At 41.3% G+C, this 22,398-nt stretch overlaps 2 protein-coding genes across 3 annotated transcripts in view; one reads left to right on the top strand and one right to left on the bottom strand.

The window, feature by feature from the left end:
* Positions 1 to 22,398, top strand: part of LOC130368644 (long-chain fatty acid transport protein 2-like) — a 320,594-nt gene that overhangs the window by 100,064 nt on the left and 198,132 nt on the right. For both annotated transcript variants that reach the window (XM_056572594.1, XM_056572595.1), the window contains 2 exons: positions 1,935 to 2,118; positions 4,750 to 4,840. The gene's annotated coding sequence lies outside the window, so the exon portion shown is untranslated. The remainder of the gene's footprint in view (positions 1 to 1,934; positions 2,119 to 4,749; positions 4,841 to 22,398) is intronic.
* LOC130367418 (serine-rich adhesin for platelets-like) overlaps positions 1 to 22,398 on the bottom strand; it is a 122,709-nt gene that overhangs the window by 69,366 nt on the left and 30,945 nt on the right. Inside the window, exons 3-5 of the mRNA XM_056569836.1 lie at positions 14,214 to 14,319; positions 9,805 to 9,863; positions 4,373 to 4,498 (exon numbers count right to left, since the gene is read on the bottom strand). Coding sequence (XP_056425811.1) covers positions 4,373 to 4,498; positions 9,805 to 9,863; positions 14,214 to 14,319 — 291 coding nt within the window. The remainder of the gene's footprint in view (positions 1 to 4,372; positions 4,499 to 9,804; positions 9,864 to 14,213; positions 14,320 to 22,398) is intronic.

Here is a 22,398-nt window from a genome sequence, read left to right as displayed (position 1 = left end):
GTTTCATGTCCTCAAAGTGGTAAAGTAAAATAGGTTTGGATTTCTGGTTCTTTGCAGGGATTTCAATAAGATACTCTCTCTCTCTGTACATTGACATTTCCATGTCTCGCACAAGCCAACAATTTGGATATTTTTAAATAATAATGTAAAGAAGATCTCTGTTCATGATCCGTAGAAGATTCTTCATGCAGAGGAGAGAGGCTTTACCTTTTTTTTTTCAAAGTGTCATAAAATATACCAAAGAATAGATTTAGTAGTGGCTTTTCAAAGAGTGAACAATAATGTGGTCTGACCATGCCCCAGTTACTTAAAGAGAAACTCCGCTGCTCAGCATTTGGAACAAACTGTTCCGATCGCTGGAGCAGGCGTCGGGACCTTGTGAAGTCATAGCCCCGCCCCCTCATGATGTCACACCCACCCCTCAATGCAAGTCTATGGGGGGCATGTCCCGCCCGTTCCTATAGACTTGCATTGAAGGGGCGGGGCGTGACATCATGACTGGGTGGGGCTATGACATCACGAGCTCCCGGCGCTGCCTCCAGCGTTCGGAACAGTTTGTTCCAAATGCTGAGCAGCAGAGTACCCCTTTAAGAATGCCCTTGTGGATATTTTTTATTTAACTCCCCTAATGATACCAATATTTTCATGAGAATGCACATGAATTGCTCCTACATAGAAACAAAGAAACATGCAAATGAAATGAATTCCATTTACGGCTGTTTAGACGGTACACAATTTAGTAGCTTACTTTTATTCTATGCACGCATTTTCAGCTGCAAAAAAAAATTGTGGCTGTATTTGCACATGTAAAATAAAATAAGACACTAAATTATACACTGTGTGAACATAGCCTTAAATAAAATGACTGCATTGGAGCAAACCAACAAACAATCTAATAAATATGAGTCCACCAACATAACTTAAAAGAAATCTGATTTTCAATTATACCAACTTCTACATAATAACTTTAGGAAGCTTCTTTCACAATGAAAAACCTCATACGATAATTTTGGTAAAAAAAAAAAACAACAACATCTTTGGCTGATAAATTAAAATAAAAAATAACACACTCTAAAATACCCTTTTTTATATACAATAAAAACTGCAGATTATTAACCCTCAAGCAAGTTCGCTGCCTATTAGAATCTTTATAAAATAAAAATAAAAGATACCGAGTTACACCAACCCAGACAAACATCTATTAACCATTTCTTGGAAACTTTCATACATCATCTGGCCCGGATGTATCACTCATCTCACTCACCACCCCCTCCCCCATTGTTGCCTCTGGCAAAATTCCTCAGGAGATGCTTTAGGCCCTTATTGTCCCCCTCCCCAAACTGGGGAAAATCCCTGATCGCCTGGAGCACTTTAGGCAAATTTTCTTTTTGAACAATGACTTTTCTGAAAAATTCTTGCAATGCCTCTAAAGGACATTTTACTGTCTTTAGTTAAAAAAAAAAAACAGCCAGAAACCTGTTGGTGCTACATAAATAAAGATTAGTATTTATTCTGAGGAGTTTAACCCACCCAGTTTCTTCTTCAGTGCAGTCACTACACAAAGGGAAAGATAGCCAACATTAGCCTCAAGAGGTCCCTAAAGGCCCCTACTAGGGGAAAGGTTCAGCGAGACCTGTGTTGAGGAAAAGTAGACCAGTTCTCCATAGCAACCAATCAGATTGCTCCTTTTATTTTTAGATGCCTTTTCAAAAAGAAAAGAAGCAATCTGGTTGCCATGGGCAACTGGTGAACTTTTCCTCTGCACAAGTTATGATGAATCCCCCCCCCCCCTTGTCTCTTACAGTAATTTTCTAAAATTCTCTTTTTATTAGTGTAAAGGCACATAAATATTTGATACCCTGTGATTTTCAATTATCATGGTGTTTAGGACCAATATTGTACTTCTTCCATGTAATATTGTTTTTTCCCATTAGTGTGTGCTGTTTAGCCTACTGAGAGGCCTGGAGTCTGCATTTTCCACTGATAACTTACTTACCTGACCTTAGAACCCTAATAATAAGGCTACTGTGATTGGTGGGAATATCTAGCTTGTATGTCAGAACAACAGGCTCAATTCCTTACTCCTATGTTTAAAACATCTCTGAAGTCACTAAGCAGGTGAGTAGATGTTTCATTTGTTATCTTAAACTATAGATCTAGAGATGTATACATGAGGCATTGTTTAGACAGGGCAGTTTGGTGCTAATTTTAAATTACCATTTTTTTTCCGTGTGTATTCGATCTCTTATATAGCTTCTGGAAGTGAATACCTTTATATGTACATAGTCAGATGGATCCTGTTTTGCAGCACACGGAGGCAGGTACAGGCTCCGGACACTGCACTTCAGGCTCTGTGTAGATATGTCTGCTGTGTTCACAAGCCCTATAGCCAGCTTCACAGTGTGCAGTATAAATGTAGTTTTTCTATAGGATTGGTGCAGATCAAAGTCATGGCAAGGGGAGTTAGAGATTTTGATGGATAATATATATATATATATATATATATATATATATATTTATAGCACAGGTAACGTGTTACTACAGTATTATTGGTATCAGTTATTAAAGGGTTATTCCCGGAGAAATTTTATATATATATATATATATATATATATATATATATATATCTCAACTGGCTCCAGAAAGTTAAACAGATTTGTAAATGACTTCTATTAAAAAATCTTAATCCTTTTAGTACTTATGAGCTTCTGAAGTTAAGGTTGTTCTTTTCTGTCTAAGTGCTCTCTGATGACACGTGTCTCGGGAACCGCCCAGTTTAGAAGAGGTTTGCTATGGGGATTTGCTTCTAAACTAGGCAGTTCCCGAGACACGTGTCATCAGAGAGCACTTAGACAGAAAAGAACAACCTTAACTTCAGAAGCTCATAAGTACTGAAAGGATTAAGATGTTTTAATAGAAGTCATTTACAAATCTGTTTAACTTTCTGGAGCCAGTTGATTTATAAAAAAACGTTTTTTCCTGGATAACCCCTTTAATAGTATCTGTGAATAGCACTGATACTGTTGAACCTATTAACACAACTTTATGTAATTCAGGAATAGAAATAAGTTAATGTGACATCCCAGAGGGTGCTGAGATGTTTCTCAGGGGAGAACTCTGGAGTAGTGATTTACAAAACTGTACTCACAGTCACTGGCCCTGATTTATCAAAATATGTGAGAGAAGCTAAGAGATTTTGTCCATAACAACCAATCACAGATCAGCTTTCACTTTACCACAGCTCATTAAGATATAAAAGCTAAGCTGTGATTGGTTACTGTGGGCAAAATCTCTCCAGTTTTTCATATACATTTTGATAAATCTGGGCCACTCCTTAGAACACAACCGAACAATAAGGCAGGGGCAGAGGTTACCCTTCTGGGGTAAGGTAAAATGTTGGGGCCCCAGAGGTTTTAGTGTTCACTGAAGTCTGTACTGTAACTCTAGTCTCCAGTCATTATTTTAAGCTTCTTTCTGCATCTCCCCAGCACCAGAGCGAGACCCAGTGCAATGTGATTCTATGGCATTGGGTCTCGTAATGGAGGCGGGTGCTGTGGAGATGGAAGCTTCATCTCCTGTCAAATAGATGGAAACGGAGGGGAAAGAATGGTGCTCTGTTCTGGCATTTAGACACTAAATTAAAAATTAATGGGGGAGATTTACCAAAGCCTGTGCAGAGGAAAAATTGACCAGTTGCCCATAGGGCCTCTCAAAAATGAAAGAAGCTATCTGATTGGTTGCTATGGGCAGCTTGTCATCCTTTCCTATACACAGGTTTTGATGACTCTCCCCCAATGTCTTTTTGGGTAATGATGATCATGCACAGTGCTGATTGCAGCTACTGTAGGAGGTCAGCTTTTTATATCTACGATAGATGAATATAGGCTAACTGCATTTTGGAAGCTGCCATAATATTGACCACACTATTAAGCCTGCCAGACAGAATTACACACAACATTCTACTAGCTACATAGTGATGTCCATAAAATATTTACAACCCCCAAAGTACTGTAGTTATTTCTATTATAGTGCCTATACAAATGTTCTGGCCAGGCCATTACCCAAATAAGTATCTTAGCAAGAGCAGTGCCCACACAAATAAGCCAATCAGAACAGGAGGTTTTACAATGTGTAAAGGTGAGGACTAGTTTGCCCTTTGCTCCTCCTACAAGTCCAGTTTTTACAAACACTACTACTGGGGTTGGCAACCTGGTGTCTTGATCCCCAAAATCACAGACAAACAAATGATAAAGAATTTAAGTAATAAATGACTTTTCTTCATATATATATATATATATATATATATATATATATACATATATGTATACACATATTTTTTTTTATGTATGACAGAAGCCAAATAGTAACATACCTTATAGCTATGCAGTGGAAGTATACAATAGGGAGTCCTTCAAAGTGCACCAACGCCAGAAAATGCCAAAAATATTCAATAGCATTTACTGTGAATTGTATGTGAATTAAGAATAAGCTGCACAAGCTTGTACAGATTAAAGTAATATAACAGACAAACTGAACAAAAAATGTACACACAGTTGGCAACCCTGGTAACTTTCCCAGAAGACGCCGTGTATCTTTTATTTCTCCACTTAAAGCCTTTAGATAGTAGTTTATTAGAAGAAAAGATTCCCAATAGGCAGAAGCCTCAAGTCTAATGACCATGCATAGATGAGAGGATAATAGATACAAAACCCCATCTTTCTAATCCTGTCTCTCTTCTGTTTGTATAAGGGTTACCACTTTCATGCACCAGTGACAAGAAAGTTTCTGTGGTTAAATACTTATTGTAAGTAAACAGAATCACTAAGAGCTGTATTAAAAGGTATGTGGATTTCTTAAGTATTGTCATATGCCCTGCTGAACCTTTTACTGTATACTATAAGGAACTGACTTTATTTTTAAAGCAAACAATGATAACAGTCTAAGGATATAAGATTCTCAAGCAGGTGGAATGCAGACAATCTTTCTTCAGGGGCCTGGACTTTCCACCAATATTTCAAAATAAGGCTGTTACAGCTAATTTTAGTAAGGGAACATTTCTCTTCTCTTGTGCTGCAGTCTAAGTGTATGTTCACACAACATAAAATATTCTTTTTTACTGTATGTGTGTATTCTTTTTTATGTACGCATTTCCAGCAGTAAACTTAAAATATGCGCATAAAAAAATAAAAAAATACACCAGTGGTTATTTAAAGCTGTCTAAACATACCCTCATTTTAATTAAATAAAAACACTGGCTATTGGATCTTGCAAATGTGATGAGAATACATACTGTTTGCCCGTTATCCTCCTTGATAGGATGGCAGGCTTGGTGCAAGGGCAGAGCTTAAATGGGCACTTTCAAATACAAAAACTTTTGATATGTTGTAAAGCATGCAAAACCAATAGGTGTGTCTGGAATTGAAGGCCATGTGCGTTTACAAAGCCCCCATGGTGCCAGAACAGTGGACCCCCCACATGTGACCCCATTTTGGAAACTACACCCCTCACAGAATTTAATAAGGGGTGCAGTAAGTATTTACACCCCACTGGTATTTGACAGATCTTTGGAACAGTGGGCTGTGCAAATGAAAAATAACATTCAACATTCAAAAAATCTGTCAGACACCAGTGGGCTGTAAATGCTCACTGCACCCCTTGTTTCATTACGTGAGGGGTGTAGTTTCCAAAATGAGGTCACATGTGGAGGGGGTCCACTGTTCTGGCACCATGGGGGGCTTTGTAAACACACGTGGCCTTCAATTCCAGCCTAATTCTCTCTCCAAAAGCCCAATGGCACTCCTCTTCTGAGTATTGTAGTTCGCCCACAGAGCACTTAACATCCACATATGGGGTATTTCCTTACTCAGAAGAAATGGGGTTACAAATTTTGGGGGTATTTCTTCCTATTACCCCTTGTGAAAATGAAAAATTTGGGGTAACACCAGCATTTCAGGGGAAAAAAAAAACAAATGTTTAATTTTCACGTCCAACTTTAACGAAAATTTGTTAAAGACCTGTGGGGTGTTAAGGCTTACTATACTCCATGTTATGTTCTGTCAGATTTGCTGTTTCAGCCACCTCTGTGCAAATCCCCAATGTAGACCTCAAATGTACATGGCGCTCTCTCACTCATGAGCCCTGTTGTGCGTCCGCAGAGCATTTTACGTCCACGCAGAAGAAATTGCGTTAAAAATTTGGGGGGGGCTTTTTCTCCTTTTACCTCTTGTGAAAATGAAAAGTATGGGGCAACGCCAGCATGTTAGTGTAACATTTTTTATTTTTTTACACTAACATGCTGGTGTAGCCCCTAACTTTTCCTTTTCATAAGGGGTAAAAGGAGAAAAAGCCCCCCAAAATTTGTAACACAATTTCTCCCGAGTATGGGAATACCCCATACACGGCCCTAAACTGTTGCCTTGAAATACGACAGGGCTCTGAAGTGAGAGAACACCATGCAAATTTGAGGACTAAATTAGGAATTTGCAATGGGGGCAGACCCGGATTGGCACTTGTCTCCACCAAAATTCTACGGAAGTGTTTCCCAAACAGAGTGCCTCCAGCTGTTGACAAACTCCCAGCCTGCCAGGACAGTCAATGGTTGTCCGTCAATACTGAGAATTGTTGTTTTGCAACAGTTGGAGGCTCCGTTTATGAAACACTGCCGTGTGAGAAGTTTTTAATTTTTATTGGGGGGACGTGTAAGGGGTTATATGTAACTTTTTACTTTTTATTTTGTGTTAGTGTAGTGTAGGACAGACTCTAGCTCAGTGTTTCCCAACCAGTGTGCCTACAGCTGTTGCAAAACTACAACTCCCAACATGCACTGACAGCCGAAAGGCATGCTAGGAGTTGTAGTTATGCAACAACTGGGGAAGAACAGTTTGGAGACAGCTAAGTAGTGGTCTCCAAACTGTAGACCTCCAGATGTTGCAAAACTACAACTCCAAGCATGCCCAGACTGTCCAGGCATGCTGGGAGTTGCAGCTCTGCAACATCTGAAGGGCCAAATGTTACAGAACTACAACTCCCAGCATGCCTGAACTTTCTGGGCATGCTGAGAGTTGCAGTTTTGCAACATTTGGAAACCAAAGTTTGGAGACCACTGCACAGTGGTCTCCAATCTATGACCCTCCATATGTTGCAAAACTACAACTCCTAGCATGCCCAGACAGTCAAAGGCTGGAGCCTCCCCCCCCCCCCCTCTACCCAGACTTCTATTTGTGGGCAGAGCGGGGGATCTAAACTTTAACCCCCCCCCCCTCCTGAAATTGGTCAGTAAGTCCTGACTGACCTCTGGCAGGGGATAGGAGGAGGGTGGCATTCCTGTCACCTCGCTCCTATCCTTTAGGATGATCGGGGCTGTCTCTGACAGCTCTGATCATCCCTATTTTCTGGGCTATTGGGTCATCAGAGACCCGATCAGCCTGTAATCGCTGCGAATTGCTGATCTTAATTGGACCCCCCTAGGCGATGTCATGGGATGCCTGCTGATAGATTGATAGATATCAGCAGTCATCCCGGTCCGATCACCACCCGGCGGGTGGCGGTGATCGGAAATGTGGAGGGTGTACAGGTACGCCCTCCATCCTTAAGTATCGGGACACGAGGGCGTATCCATACGCCCTCCGTCCCCAACAGGTTAAAGGGGTACTCCACTGGAAAAAAAATCTACTTTTTTTAATCAACTGGTGCCAGAAAGTTAAACAGATTTGTAAATTGCTTCTATAAAAAAAATCGTTATCCTTCCAGTACTTATCAGCTGCTGTTATGATCTACAGGAAGTTATTTTCTTTTTGAATTTCCTTTCTGTCTGACCACAGTGCTCTCTGCTAACACCTCTGTCCATTTTAGGAACTGTCCAGAACAGGATATTTTTTTTATGGAGATTTGCTCCTACTCTGGACAGTTCCTGACACGGACAGAGGTGTCAGCAGAGAGCACTGTGGTCAGACAGAAAAGTAATTCAAAAAGAAAATAACTTCCTGTGGATCATACATCAGCTGATAAGTACTGGAAGGATTAATATTTTTTAATAGAAGTAATTTACAAATCTGTTTAACTTTCTGGCACCAGTTGATTTAAAAAAAAATATATAATGTTTTCCAGTGGGGTACCCCTTTAATGTAGTTCTCAGCAATCTGACTTTGACAATCAGACATTGATGAAATGTTTTATTAATATATACCATTGGTCTTTCTGATGGTAAAAAACTTATTTATCAGTGTATATTAATATTTACTGATATTATGTCCCACAGTGGTCTACAACCTGTGGCCATTTACCTTTTTCTAATTATTCTTATTATTGTATGTTTATTAAGCTTTTCTACCATACAAAACATATACTATACAAACGTCTGCCAGAACTAATGTTAAACCATCCATACTGTCTTTAGGGGAAAAAAAATTATACTCACAGATCAAATCTGACAAAACTTGCTCTAAAAGCATAAATAATATTCCAAAGCTGGAGCTAGCTGGTACAACTAAAAGTCCCTACAGCCACAAAACAGTCAAATCCACATATTGTATATGGTTATCCTTTTAGCTCTTCAGAAAATACATGGAGTATGGAACTTTTAGTGCATGCTGCAGAGCAACAGAGAGGAGCTGGTTGTACACTACTGATATATCCAACACATTTCTTTTCGATCCTTCAAGAAAATAAACCATATTGGTCTCAGAATCCAACTAAATTCGTGAATCTGCTATTGTGAATCTAATTCCGACCCCAGTCCAAGATTCCATTGAAGTTAAAAAGAAAAGGATGACTACCATATGAAATGGATTTGTATCTCCTGTTTACACAAAATAAAATGTGACCACCAGCATCCTAATATTTATGTAAGCATAAAGTCACTAGAAAGGATCCATGACAACATAAAACATATAGGCGGGAAGCTTATTTTGATATTTTTTTGCATCCTTTATTTCAAGTTATGAGCAGACAGCTCCTTATAAACATGTTAAATGCAAAAACTCCTTATTCATATTTCTGCTGTTCTCTATTATGACATTCTGTAAATAGTAGATATGCACATGTGATGGCCATCACACATTGAACTGGTTTACATGTAGTATTGTGGTCAGTACTTTAGTCATTATTTGTTCATCATTTTGGTCAGTATTTTTAGCAAAATCAGAAGTAGGATGTGCCCAGCACTCACTTCTGCCTAAAGTTTGCTCGTTCTTTATTAAATCCGTACAATGGCACGTTTATCCACAAGATAATACCAGCCCGTCTGTAATGCTATGGATGGGGCCAAACACATCCTGTACATTTGTGCTAATTGAATAAAGCGCAATCTGCCTTCGGGCAGAAGCATGTGCCCGGCATACCTTCTTTCTAAGTACATGGGGGTTACCATGTGCACTGCTAAAGTGCCAACCTTCTCTGTATACCAAACCAGGAGCGGAACCAAACTAGAGAGAAGATTTCCACTTTCTGTTTATTGGACCCACTCCTGGTTTTGGCTAAAAAAATACTGACCAAAATACTATGTAAAAACTCAACTTTACTTGGCAGATCAGTCAGCTACTCTCCAGCAGTCATATATGAAATAAACAAGTCATAGTCATGGTTAGAATTCTAGATAGCACATAACACCTTCTGAGGTCTTTGACAGGTCCAGCTTTGACAGGTCTGAACTGTTTTGGCAGCACAATAGTGACCTGCATAATATTAGGCAGCTAGTATTAATATTCATTAACAGCATTAATTTCTATCCTAACATTTGTTGTTTTATATATATATATATATATATATATATATATATATATATATATATATATATTAAAATCTTACCTTTGATTGAGGCCAATGACCTCTATGTCTACTATGTCCTTCTGTGTATTCCACTTCTTCTTGTATACACAAGGCACTTGTATTGTTAGTCTGCAGGTTTCCAAATGTATGCTATACAGGTTTACCAAGTATTTGTAAGGTTTAAATGTAGGCGTGGCTCCGTGTTTTCACCTCCAATGTCTGCATAACTGTATTCAGATGGGAAAAAAATCCTTGTAAAACTATTCATGAAGTTAATTCTGGAAGAAGAAACAAATTGTATAAATGTAAATGTTGACCACAAAAAGAACCCCTGGGTGGGTTAGGGATCCCACTAATATATATCACACAAACCCGGGGCCTAAGCCCAGAGCACAAATCCCTATAGGGTGAACCCCCCAAAATAAAATATAACTTTTATTGTATTATCATATAAAATGATGACAAGTGATTAAAACCCCAAATTTCACAGTTCCAGATAAGTAATGAATTCTGGGATTAACCCAGTAGTTTCCTGTCTTATGGGTCTGCAGTACCCAAACAAATGGAATCTGTGAAATTGATTAAAATCTGAAATTTGCCTCCTCTACTAGTTTCGGCGCACCTGCGCCGTCCTCAGGAGGAATATGCGGCAAACACCCGTCCACGTGTCTCACTCTGTCTTTTATATCCTAGGTTAATTACCTCATCACTCCCCGACACTCTACCGGGCCAATCCCTGATTCTTTTCCTTATATCCAATGGGTGCTTTCCACCTCACTTACCTGTGTGGAATGTGGCCAACCAGATTGATGTTTACCTGTTCGTATCTGATGACGTGAACTACTATCATCACGATGCGCCATTGTTATGATGACCCGATCATGTGTGTAGTCACATGATCGGTTGATCGCTTGTCCTGTTGCCGCGCATGCGCCCGGACTTAAACATCGCCTCCCATTTGGTGCGCAGGCGCGGGGACTTAGAAAATATTCCGCTCGCTTCCAGTGTGTAACTCAATGACAGATACAGCGCATGCGCTGGGACTTAGAAATCTACAGTCCATTCATTTTCAATGTATGTTACTGTTCCGGAGCATAGATATACAGTTACTCTGACTCATATGTATCAAATATTCCCGGAGGATATTTGTCCCACAGGATGAGACCACCATATGGTCAACTGGTGTTTTAAGGCACTAACTGCATTGAATATTCCTATATATAGTTAATTACACAATCAATAGGTTTTGATCCTATGGTTAGTTAACGACATCATGCGATCTTAAAAATGATGGGATGACCATACATAAACATAAAGGTAAGTATTATCTATGTTGTTCAATCGAATTTTAGTGCTGGGGAGATAAATGACCAGTGGCAAACAATTTTAGAGTAGAGTTCTAACTCCTACTTCATTCAAAGTCCCTGTTTCCATGGGACCTTCCATCATATTTACAGAGTGGACATAGTGTACATGAGGGGTGTTTTATTGTCATCTCAAATTTGCCTTAAACCATAATAACTTATTGCGGATCTAGAAAAGCGGCAAAGGAAAACCCTTCATTTAGACCCAAAGGGGCCATACTTTTAAGTCTATGTATCCATCTCGCCTCTTCTTTCAGTAGTAATGAGTCTATATTACCCCGCCTGGGACCTAGACGTAACTGACAGAGACCTACAAAGCGTATGTCTTTCAAACTGCTGTTATGACAAGCCTGCATATGACGAGATATAGGGGTGTCCTTTGCTGTTCTTATGCAGCTTAGATGCTGGGAAATTCGTCTCTTAAATTCTTGAGTCGTTTTACCCACATAGATTCTCGGGCATGAGCAGACGGCCACATAGATAATGTTTTTGCTATTACAGTTCATAAATTGCCTAATCTCATAAATCCGAGAGTCTATGGGGTTCGTAAAGGTCTTGCCTTTAATGATATATGTACAGAAGGTGCAATGTCCACATGCATATGAGCCAACCGTCTTGTTGCTCAGCCAATTTTTGTTCGTGTTAGATACATTTAGATGACTATGCACCAACAGATCTTTGAATGAAGTAGGAGTTAGAACTCTACTCTAAAATTGTTTGCCACTGGTCATTTATCTCCCCAGCACTAAAATTCGATTGAACAACATAGATAATACTTACCTTTATGTTTATGTATGGTCATCCCATCATTTTTAAGATCGCATGATGTCGTTAACTAACTATAGGATCATAACCTATTGATTGTGTAATTAACTATATATAGGAATATTCAATGCAGTTAGTGCCTTAAAACACCAGTTGACCATATGGTGGTCTCATCCTGTGGGACAAATATCCTCCGGGAATATTTGATACATATGAGTCAGAGTAACTGTATATCTATGCTCCGGAACAGTAACATACATAGAAAATGAATGGACTGTAGATTTCTAAGTCCCAGCGCATGCGCTGTATCTGTCATTGAGTTACACACTGGAAGCAAGCGGAATATTTTCTAAGTCCCCGCGCCTGCGCACCAAATGGGAGGCGATGTTTAAGTCCGGGCGCATGCGCGGCAACAGGACAAGCGATCAACCGATCATGTGACTACACACATGATCGGGTCATCATAACAATGGCGCATCGTGATGATAGTAGTTCACGTCATCAGATACGAACAGGTAAACATCAACCTGGTTGGCCACATTCCACACAGGTAAGTGAGGTGGAAAGCACCCATTGGATATAAGGAAAAGAATCAGGGATTGGCCCGGTAGAGTGTCGGGGAGTGATGAGGTAATTAACCTAGGATATAAAAGACAGAGTGAGACACGTGGACGGGTGTTTGCCGCATATTCCTCCTGAGGACGGCGCAGGTGCGCCGAAACTAGTAGAGGAGGCAAATTTCAGATTTTAATCAATTTCACAGATTTCATTTGTTTGGGTACTGCAGACCCATAAGACAGGAAACTACTGGGTTAATCCCAGAATTCATTACTTATCTGGAACTGTGAAATTTGGGGTTTTAATCACTTGTCATCATTTTATATGATAATACAATAAAAGTTATATTTTATTTTGGGGGGTTCACCCTATAGGGATTTGTGCTCTGGGCTTAGGCCCCGGGTTTGTGTGATATATAATGTAAATGTTGGACCCGACATTCATTCGGGCTTTAATTTCAGTCTTGAATTTCAACTGTAAGGAATCAGTAATGGCCCATATTTAATATATACAGGGTGGGCCTGGATTCACAAATGAACTTTACCAATTTTATACCTTGGATTAGGGCCTCAATAGCCCTACCTCTATAGAGTCATGGCTTTCATATATTGCACTAATGTTCACAAAAAGCCCCAAACCACTATATGCAAGGTAAATTAAGTGGCACTGCACCTATAAGGCTATATCTGTGCTCAACATTAATAGTTTGGGATTATATGATATCTTATGACTTAGCACCGAACAGTGTATGCAATCAAAATACTTCATGTAATAGTCTCTTATAGGGACTAATAAATAGTGATAAATGTGACTAAGCTACTGCTCTAATAAAAGTTTAAATCACCCCCCTTTTCCCATTTTTCCAATAAAATATTGTAAACAAATAAACATTGCAGCTTGCGGAAATGTCCAAACTTTTAAAATATAACATTATTGAAACCACATGGCGAGTTGCAAAAAGTAAAAAAAAAATACCATAAGTCCATAATTGCAGATTGGTCCCTTAATAAAAAGCGACCAAAAGGCCCCATCAAAACAAAGATGTTACTAATAAAAACTACAGATCAAAACGCAATAAATGAGCTCTCAAACAGCCTCATATACAGGAAAATAAAAGTGTTTTAGGGGTCAGAAGTGAAGTGAGTGATGTCAATACAAAGTTAAATTTGTGGCGTAAAAAAAAAGCCTTCATATAGGTCTGTAAGTGGAAAATTAAAAATGGTTATGACTCTTAGGCTGTCCTGAGTTTCCAAGTGCGACTGAATCAGTCGGCATCGGGGCCGCGCAGCCACTGCTGCCCCTATTGACGGAGATGTCTTTGGAGCAGATTCCACCAGAACATTGAGCAGGTTCAATTTTCTGGAGGAATTTTTTGATTGGAATTTTCTGTAGAAAATTCCAACCAGAAAATTCCGCAGTATGAATGGCTTCACAGAAAACCCATTCACCTGCATGTTAACCTTCATGCAGCAGAATTTCCGACCGCAATTCCTGAGCAGAATTCTGGTTGGAAATTCTGTAGTGTGAACCTGGCCTTAGAAGCCAAGGAGAAAAAATGAAAGTGCAAAATTGAAAAATCTCTGCGTTCTTAGGGGGTTAAAGAACTTCGGTAAAATGAAAGCTGAGCTGTGATTGGTTGTTATGAGCAAAACCAAACAGTTTGGATTCAGGCAGATTGATAAATCTGGGCAAAATTCCCCACCAGAAAATTATTACTAGAAACAACACTATTGACAAGAGAAAGCCCCCACCAAAACTCACAGACTGGGTAAGGATGGCAGGAATCATAGATTCAACAAACACGACAACAATAACACTGAAGGAGCTTCGAAGGTCCACTGCGAAGATGGAAGTATCTGTTGAGTCACTGGAAAAATTTCACAAAACAGTACTGGTTTGGTATCAGCAAATAGCATGTGGTAGACTTCCCAAACACATGGAATAAGGTTTTAAGGCCAAATGAGATGAAAACGGAACTTTTGGACATCAAAAGGTATGTGTAACACAAACGCAAAACTTCGTTTCACTCCAAGAATGTTATTCCCACAGGGAAGCATTGTGTTGACAGCATCTGTGGGGATGCTTCTTATTGTCACAAAGTGCAAAACAGGTCTGGATCAAAACTAAAATGGATGCCAGTAAAGATAGGGCAAACAAGGAAAACCTGTTCAGTCTGCCAGGGATTTGGGAATAGAGTTGAGATTTACCTTCTAGCAGGACAATTGGGGGGGGGGGGGGGGGGTGTAATGGCTTTGGTATGTGTTTTTTTACACCTTTTTTTCATGGGTGGCTTTTTAACTCACTGCATCAAATTTACAAAGAGACAAAAGTCGGGCTATAAATTTGGTAAGTGTTACAGGAAGCTCTTTCAGAGGGGATTCCTTGTGTGTTAAACTTAATTGTACCAAATATCCAAACTATTAAACATGTCCATCCTAACCATATTGAAAAGTACATTTTTTCAGTTAATTTTTTTTAAAGGACATCTATATATATATATATATATATATATATATATATATATATTTCAATAACAAGGTAATCTACTTATATTAATGAGTAATTTCAACTATTTTTTTGTAATGTTTTCTATGCCACTTTTTTATGGAGGTGATTTGCACTTTTTTAAAGGGTTTGCGACAAATGTTGCACCTTTTAAAAGAGTCGCATTTTCATAAATTCCTGACTACTGCAAAAACCCCACTGAAAACACACATACCGCTGCCAAAGAAAAGAATGTGCGTAAATGAAAAGGTACAACTAAAGGCACAAAAAACACACTGCGACAATTTTTTGCGCCAAATTAACCCCAGAAAACAAGGGTAAAGTGCTTCATAAATACCCCCCAATGACCTTATATATACTGCTAAAAATACACTAGAGCAGTTAAACATCATAATGGCTCAGGGTAAATATACTTATCCTGGGCACTAGAGAGGCTACCCACTAAAACTCACAGATTGGGCAAGGATGGCATGAATAAGAGATTTAACAAAGACAACAAAAATAGCACTGAAGAAGCTCTAAAGAAATTAATACAGAGCAAACAAGGAAACAAGTTTTAGTCTGCCAAGGTTTTTTCCCTGTTTTTGTAGCGTTGCTTTGTCGCACAAATTGTTTCAGTTGCTGTTTAGAGACTTTTCATTGCAACTTTAGCTTTAGAAGCTTTTTCTATAATTGTGTAGCTCTGCAATAGTCTGGTTAACTTTCTGCAGAAGACATAAATTTATCATGTGTGATCTGTCGCAAAAGCCATTAATTTGTAGAAAATCTACACCAGTACTGACCTGCCTTTCGAAACTGGCTGTGGACAGGAGGAAGTATACAAAGTGTTGTACTGAAGTGTAGTAAAAAAAAAAAAAAAAAAAATGAGTGTACTAGCACCATATTAACCCCTTGGGGACAAAGCCCATTTTGACCTTAATGACGAGGCCAATTTTCCTTTTTGCTCTTTCATTTTTTCCTCCTCCCCTAGAAATCATAACTTATTCAATTTTCTACCTACAGACCCATACAAGGGCTTACTTTTTGCATCACCAATTGTACTTTGTAATGACATCACTTATTTTATAACAATATGTTGAGAAACCAAAAAAATACATATTTATGGGGGGGAAAAAAAAAATAAAAGCCATTTTGTAAATTTTGGGGGCTTACAATTCTACGCAGTGCACTTTTCGGTAGAAATTATACCTTTTCTTTATTCTGTAGGTTCATACAATTACAAGGATAACTACATGCACCAAAATTAGTATGTTTAAAATTGTCATCTTCTGACCACTATAACTTTTTTATTTTTCTGCATACGAGGATATATGAGGCTCATTTTTTGCGCCGTGGTCTGTAGTATTTATTGGTACCATTTTTGTTTAGATTGGACTTTTTGATCACTTTTTATACATTTTTTTTTAATGGTATATGAAGTGACCAAAAATGCACAATTTTAGACTTTGGTATTTTTTACGTGAACGCCATCGACCATGTGGTTTAACTACCCATAGATTTTAATAAATCGGACATTTACGCACGCAGCAGTACCTGATGTGATTATTTTTATTTTGTATTTTATTTTTTAAAAAATGGGAAAGGGGGGGATTCAAACTTTTATTAGGAAGGGGTTAATAAACTTTTATAAACTTTTTTTAACACTTTATTTTTTATTTTTAGCCCCCCCCCCCCCATGGGGGGCTATACCATGAAATATTTTAATTGCATATACTGATCAATGCTATGCCATAACATAGCATTAATCAGTGTTATCGGTGCTCTGCTGCTCCAGCCTGCTCAACAGGCATGGAGCAACAGATCCCAGATTGGAGAGTGATGAGGCAGGTGAGGACCCTCCTGCTGTCCAGTTAGCTTATTGGGACATCGCAGTTTCACCGTGATGGTACCGATCAGCTCCACTTTGCTGTCGGGACATTTTACTTTTCAGATGCTGCAATCAACTTTAAGCAAGACTTCTAAAGGGTTAATGCTGGGCATCGGCCCAATCGGTGGTGCCCGGCATTAACCCTGGGTCCTGGCTGCTGATAGCAGTCGGGACCTATCGGGTTTGACGTGCTCTCTGCTCGTAAGCACGCTTCAAACCCCGGGAATGGGACGAGGGCGTACATAGCATTGATCAGTGTTATCTGTACTCTGCTACTCCAGCCTGCTGAGCAGGCATGGAGCAGCAGATCACAGATCAGACAGCGGGGAGGCAGGTGAGGACCCTCCTGCTGTACAGTTAGCTGATTGGGACATCGCGATTTCACCACAATGGTCCCGATTAGAGATGATTGAATTTTTGAGAAATTTGATTTAGCTGATTCGCCGAATTTACCCCCCAAATTTGGTTTGGTCCAAATTTATTTGCAGCGAATCACTATTAAAAATGGCTATTTCTGGCCTACAGAGAGCCTCAATAGGGGTGTAGAACACTTTGCCTGGCCTTCACATGCATAGGGAGTGTGCTGTGTTAGTGAAATCATACTGTTATTCAGTATGACATGCAGATTAGAGGCGTTGCTATTAGAATCAGTGTTGCAGAGTGGCTCAATGACAGAGCCTGGAGGTGGCATCAGTATGAGGAGACCATATAGTGGCTGAATGACAAAGCATGGAGGTGGCGGCAGGATGAGGAGACCATATAGTGGCTGAATGACCCAGCCTGGAGGTGGCAACAGCCTGACGAGACCAAAGGGTGTCACAATTGAAAAGATTAAAGATATTTTTTAAGTAAATTGAAGATTTCAAATAGATGAACCTAAAAAGTTTCATTTCATGTGTCAGCAGCATGAGGAGACCACATGGCGGAACAGTGACACAGCCTGGAGGTGGCAGCAGCATGAGGAGATCCTAGTCTGGCAGAATGACAAAGCCTGGAGTTGGCATCAGCAAGAGGAGACCATATAGTGGCTGAATGACACAGCCTGGAGTTGGCGGCAGCATGAGGAGACCATATAGTGGCTGAAAGACACACCCTGGAGTTGGCTGCAGCAAGAGAAGACCATATAGTGGCTGAATGACACAGCCTGGAGGTGGCGGAAGTATGAGTAGACCATACAGTGGCTGAATGACACAGCCTGGAGGTGGCGGCAGCATGAGGAGAAAAAATGATGGCAGAATGAGACAGCCTGGAGGTAGCATCAGCATGAGGAGAACATATGGTGGCAGGATGAAACAGCCTCGAGCTGGCATCAGCATGAGGAAAACATATGGTGGCAGTATGAGACAGCCTGGAGCTGGCGGCAGCATGAGGAGAAAATATGATGGCAGAATTAGACAGCCTGGAGGTAGCATCAGTATGAGGAGAACATATGGTGGCAGAATGAAATAGCCTCGAGCTGGCATCAGCATGAGGAGAACATATGGTGGCAGCATGAGACAGCCTGGAGCTGGCAACAGCATGAGGAGAACACATGGTGGCAGAATGAGACAGCTTGGAGGTTGCATCAGCAGCATCAGGAGTCCTTAAAGTGACCCGGTGACAGAGTGGGGCGGTGGGGGGGAAATACCAGTACCCGGTGATGAAAGTGGGTGAAAAAAGGAGAACTTGGCATCAGGCAGGTGGCAGGATCAGAATAGTAGCTGAGGCAGGTAGGCAGAAGAAAACGGTCTCTTTTTTTTAAAGTGTTATTGTGCACAAGTATTGAGGATATGCATTACGTAAAACGTAACTTTTAATAATATTCTTAGGCTAAAATATGTGTACCCAAAATGTTTATTTTTATTTAACAAAAGGAAAGGTGTGCAAAAAAACACCATGTTCCACCTACACCACCAAGTATTGATGTGATGCAAAGACCTCTAAAAGGTGGAAGGGAACAACATATGGTCCATTGTAACCTGTGGGGGGTAAAAACTTCCTCTGTAAGGCCCTACTCTCACACTATTAATTCCTTTCTTGGCAAGTGTTACTCACCCTAAAAAGGGCGGCCCCACACAGGAACCTCTCCCTATTTCTACCTACAAACACTGCAATTTCCCAGGGTTTTTAGGTGGAAATAGGGATTGGTTCCTGTGTGGGGCCGCCCTTTTTAAGACAAAGAGAAAAGAGGCAAAGGCGCTCCCTGATGAAGCCGCGCAAGCGCGGTGAAACGCGTTGCTAATAAACCTCCTTCTCTTACCTGGGCTCCGATACCTTTTCTATGGTCAGCGCCGAAAATCCTGATTTCCCTTTGAAGTCTTGTTTTATTCCACTTTTTAAGACAAGTAACACTTTCCTTGAAAAGGTGGAAGGGAACAAGGTATTATCCATTGTAGCAGGTGGGGGTAAAAACTTCCCCTGTAAGGCCCTACTCTCGCCCTATTAATTCCCTTCTTGGCAAATGTTATTCGCCCTTAAAAGGGTGGCCCCACACAGGAAACTCTCCCTATTTCCACCTAAAAACCTTGAGAAATGGCAGTGTAGGTTGAAATAGGGAGAGGTTCCTGTGTGGGCTGCCCTTTTTTAGGGCAAGTAACACTTGCCAAGAAGGGAATTAAAGGGGTACTCCGTTACCTTGCTGTTGGAGCTCCACTTGCTACACCCCGGATGGGGGTCACTTTATTATCTCCCATTTCTTATTGATGTTCTGTAGCCCAGCTCTGTTTCTATCCCTCATCCAGATGCCCTAGTAGTCTGTCCACTGTCGTTCCTTTTAAATTCTGTTTTTTAAAATCAGTCACTACTAATAAAGACTATATATACTTTTTCACTATTTTATGTCTCTGTGTAATTTTCTTGGGTATTACTTGCCAAGAAAGGAATTAATAGTGTGAGAGTAGGGCCTTACAGAGGAAGTTTTTACCCCCCACAGGTTACAATGGACCATACGTTGTTCCCTTCCACCTTTTAGAGGTCTTTGCATCACATTAATACTTGGTGGTGTAGGTGGTACATGGTGTTTTTTGCACACCTTTCCTTTTCTTAGATATATAAAAAATTGGGGTCCATATATTTTATCCTAAGAAAAGTTATGTTTTAGCTAATGCATATCCTCAATACTTATTTGTGGTCTGATACGGAGGAATTTCTGTAAATGGGGAGCAGCGCCTTAAATATGTTTTGCACTATACATATTTGTGAAGTGTTGGTGTGACACCATGTTCAATCTACTCTAATGCATCAGGCATTGGCGGGTGGAAATCCTGGATGATCCATGCCCGATTCATCTTCACAAAGGTCAGTCTCTCCACATTTTTCATGGTCAGACGAGTTCTCCTTGCGGTTACTATGGCCCCCGCCACACTAAACACCTGCTCTGATGGCACACTACTGACTGAGCAGGACAGCTTTTCCAGGGCAAACTCTGCTAGTTGCGGCCACAAATCAAGCTTGGCTGCCCAGAAGTCCAGCGGATCTTCATGGCATGGTCATGTCAAGGTATGCCACCACCTGCTGATTCAGGTCCTGCTCCAGGTATACCTGCTGCTGATGAGTTGCTTCACTATGCGGGTGAAGAAAACTACTCATCAGCGACTGTAGACTGAGGCTGCTGCTGATGGAGCTGGTACTGCTCCTGCTACCCCACCCTTCCCCAGCAGCCAGGGCAGTGGAAGGTGAGCGCAGAGGTCCCCCCAAGTCAGACCTGTGTGAGACTGGACAATGGCGCAGATAGTCATCGGCCAACTGGCTACATAGGATGTCTCTGTAGTAGGTCAGTTGGTCCTATAAGGGGAAGAGCCAGTAGTCATCCCGCTGCCGAATGGTTACAATTCGGCAATCACTACACAAGCAAGTGAGCATGCATCGTACCATTTGTGCAAGTGACTCGGAGGGACTCCCTGCCTCCTTCTCCACTACATACTGCCACGGTGTGTCTGGGTCCTCTGTCTCGTCTTCTTCATAACCTTCTAGCTGCTCCTGCTCCTCCTCTCCTGTCAGGTGACTATAAAAACCACCCATTTTGTGAAACCTTGCCTGTGCTCCACTGTCCCCCTACTCTTCCATTTCAGCCCCCACAGGGCTCATGTGGCCATGAGATGTTGGCGCCACATCTCCAGTGCCCTGACCAGCCATTGTTTCCAACACATGTTGTAGTTAATGAAGCAGTGGAATGACGTTGTTCATCCCGTAATCCTGGCAAATGACTAACAATGTGGCTTCCTCAAAAGGCCTGAGCAAACAGCAGGTGTCACGTATGAGCTGCCACTGGTTGACATTAAAGTTACACAGGGCATTTCCCCTATCCACTTGGATCATCAAGAAATCGGGGATGGCTTTTCTCTGTTCGTATAGTCAGTCGAACACATGGAGGGTGGAGTTCTAAAGTGTGGAAACGTCGCAAATCAAACTATGTTGGGGATACCATTCTGACGCTGCAGCTCAAGGAGGATGTGCTTTGCGGTGTATGAGTGGCTGAAGTGCATGCAAAGTTTTCCCATTGTTAGGATGTCTTGCAGATGGGGGGAACACTTCAGGAGCCACATTACAACCAGATTGAACACGTGTGTCATGCCAGGCACATGGTTCAGGCTTCCTTGTCGCAGTGCAGACAAGATGTTCATCCCGTTGTCGGTCACCATGGTTCCCATTTCCAGTTTTTGTGGCGTAAGCCATAATTCGATTTCTTATTGAATGACTTTTAGCAGTTCCTTCCCTGTGTGACTTTGTTTGCCACGCTCAACACGTCGGCGCTGCCGTGCACTTTGGTACACACCGACAGGCTCAAGGACTGGCCCACCTTCAGTTCCACAAAATTGTGCAGGGCTGGTACTGCCTTTTTCACAAAGAAATGACGGCTTGGGACTCTCCACTTTGGCTCGGCACAAGTCATCAGTTCTCTGAAAGGTGCAGAGTCCACCACTTGAAAAGGGAGGAACTGCAGCACCAGCAACTTGGACAGGAGCACATTCAGCTTCTGCGCCATTGGATGAGTGGGCGCATACTGCTGTCTCTTGGACATGGCTTAGCCGATGGATTGCTGGCGGAATGACTGACTCAAAGTAGGAGGAGCAGGGGCATCTGGAGCGACAGAAGAATGGTATGACAGACAGCTCTCTTCGGCTGAGGTGGTGGAGCCTTGGCTGGCTGAAACAGGGAGTGGCGTGCCACTGGGTGATGCAGCAGGCTGGACTACCGCATTGGAGCCAAGTTTCTATGTTGACACAGGGCTGTGGTGTCAACATTGGGACCCTGGCCATGCTTCAACTTCTGCCAACACATCTTGCATGTGGCCAGATTAAAATCCTCTGGATGCTTGATGAAAAACTGCCACACCGCTGAGTAGCTGATTTTCCCCCCAACAGTACGCACTGGTTTACTGCTACTGCCGCCGACTCCAGGAACCCCTGTTCCACTACCTCCCGGGAAGGTAGGCTGCCGTGAAGCAGGTGGCCTACCCTGGGCACGTTTGGCTCCAGAGTTCCCACTTCTGCCACCATGCTGACTGCCAACCATGCTACCACCTACTAGCTGCTGCCTCAGGGGTAACCTGCAACCCGCTTCTTCTTCTGATGATGAAGCCCCTTCTACACCCGG

Source organism: Hyla sarda, chromosome 4 (genome assembly GCF_029499605.1).
Source record: "Hyla sarda isolate aHylSar1 chromosome 4, aHylSar1.hap1, whole genome shotgun sequence".
Lineage (NCBI taxonomy): Eukaryota > Metazoa > Chordata > Amphibia > Anura > Hylidae > Hyla > Hyla sarda.
This window is presented reverse-complemented; position numbering and strand designations above follow the sequence as displayed.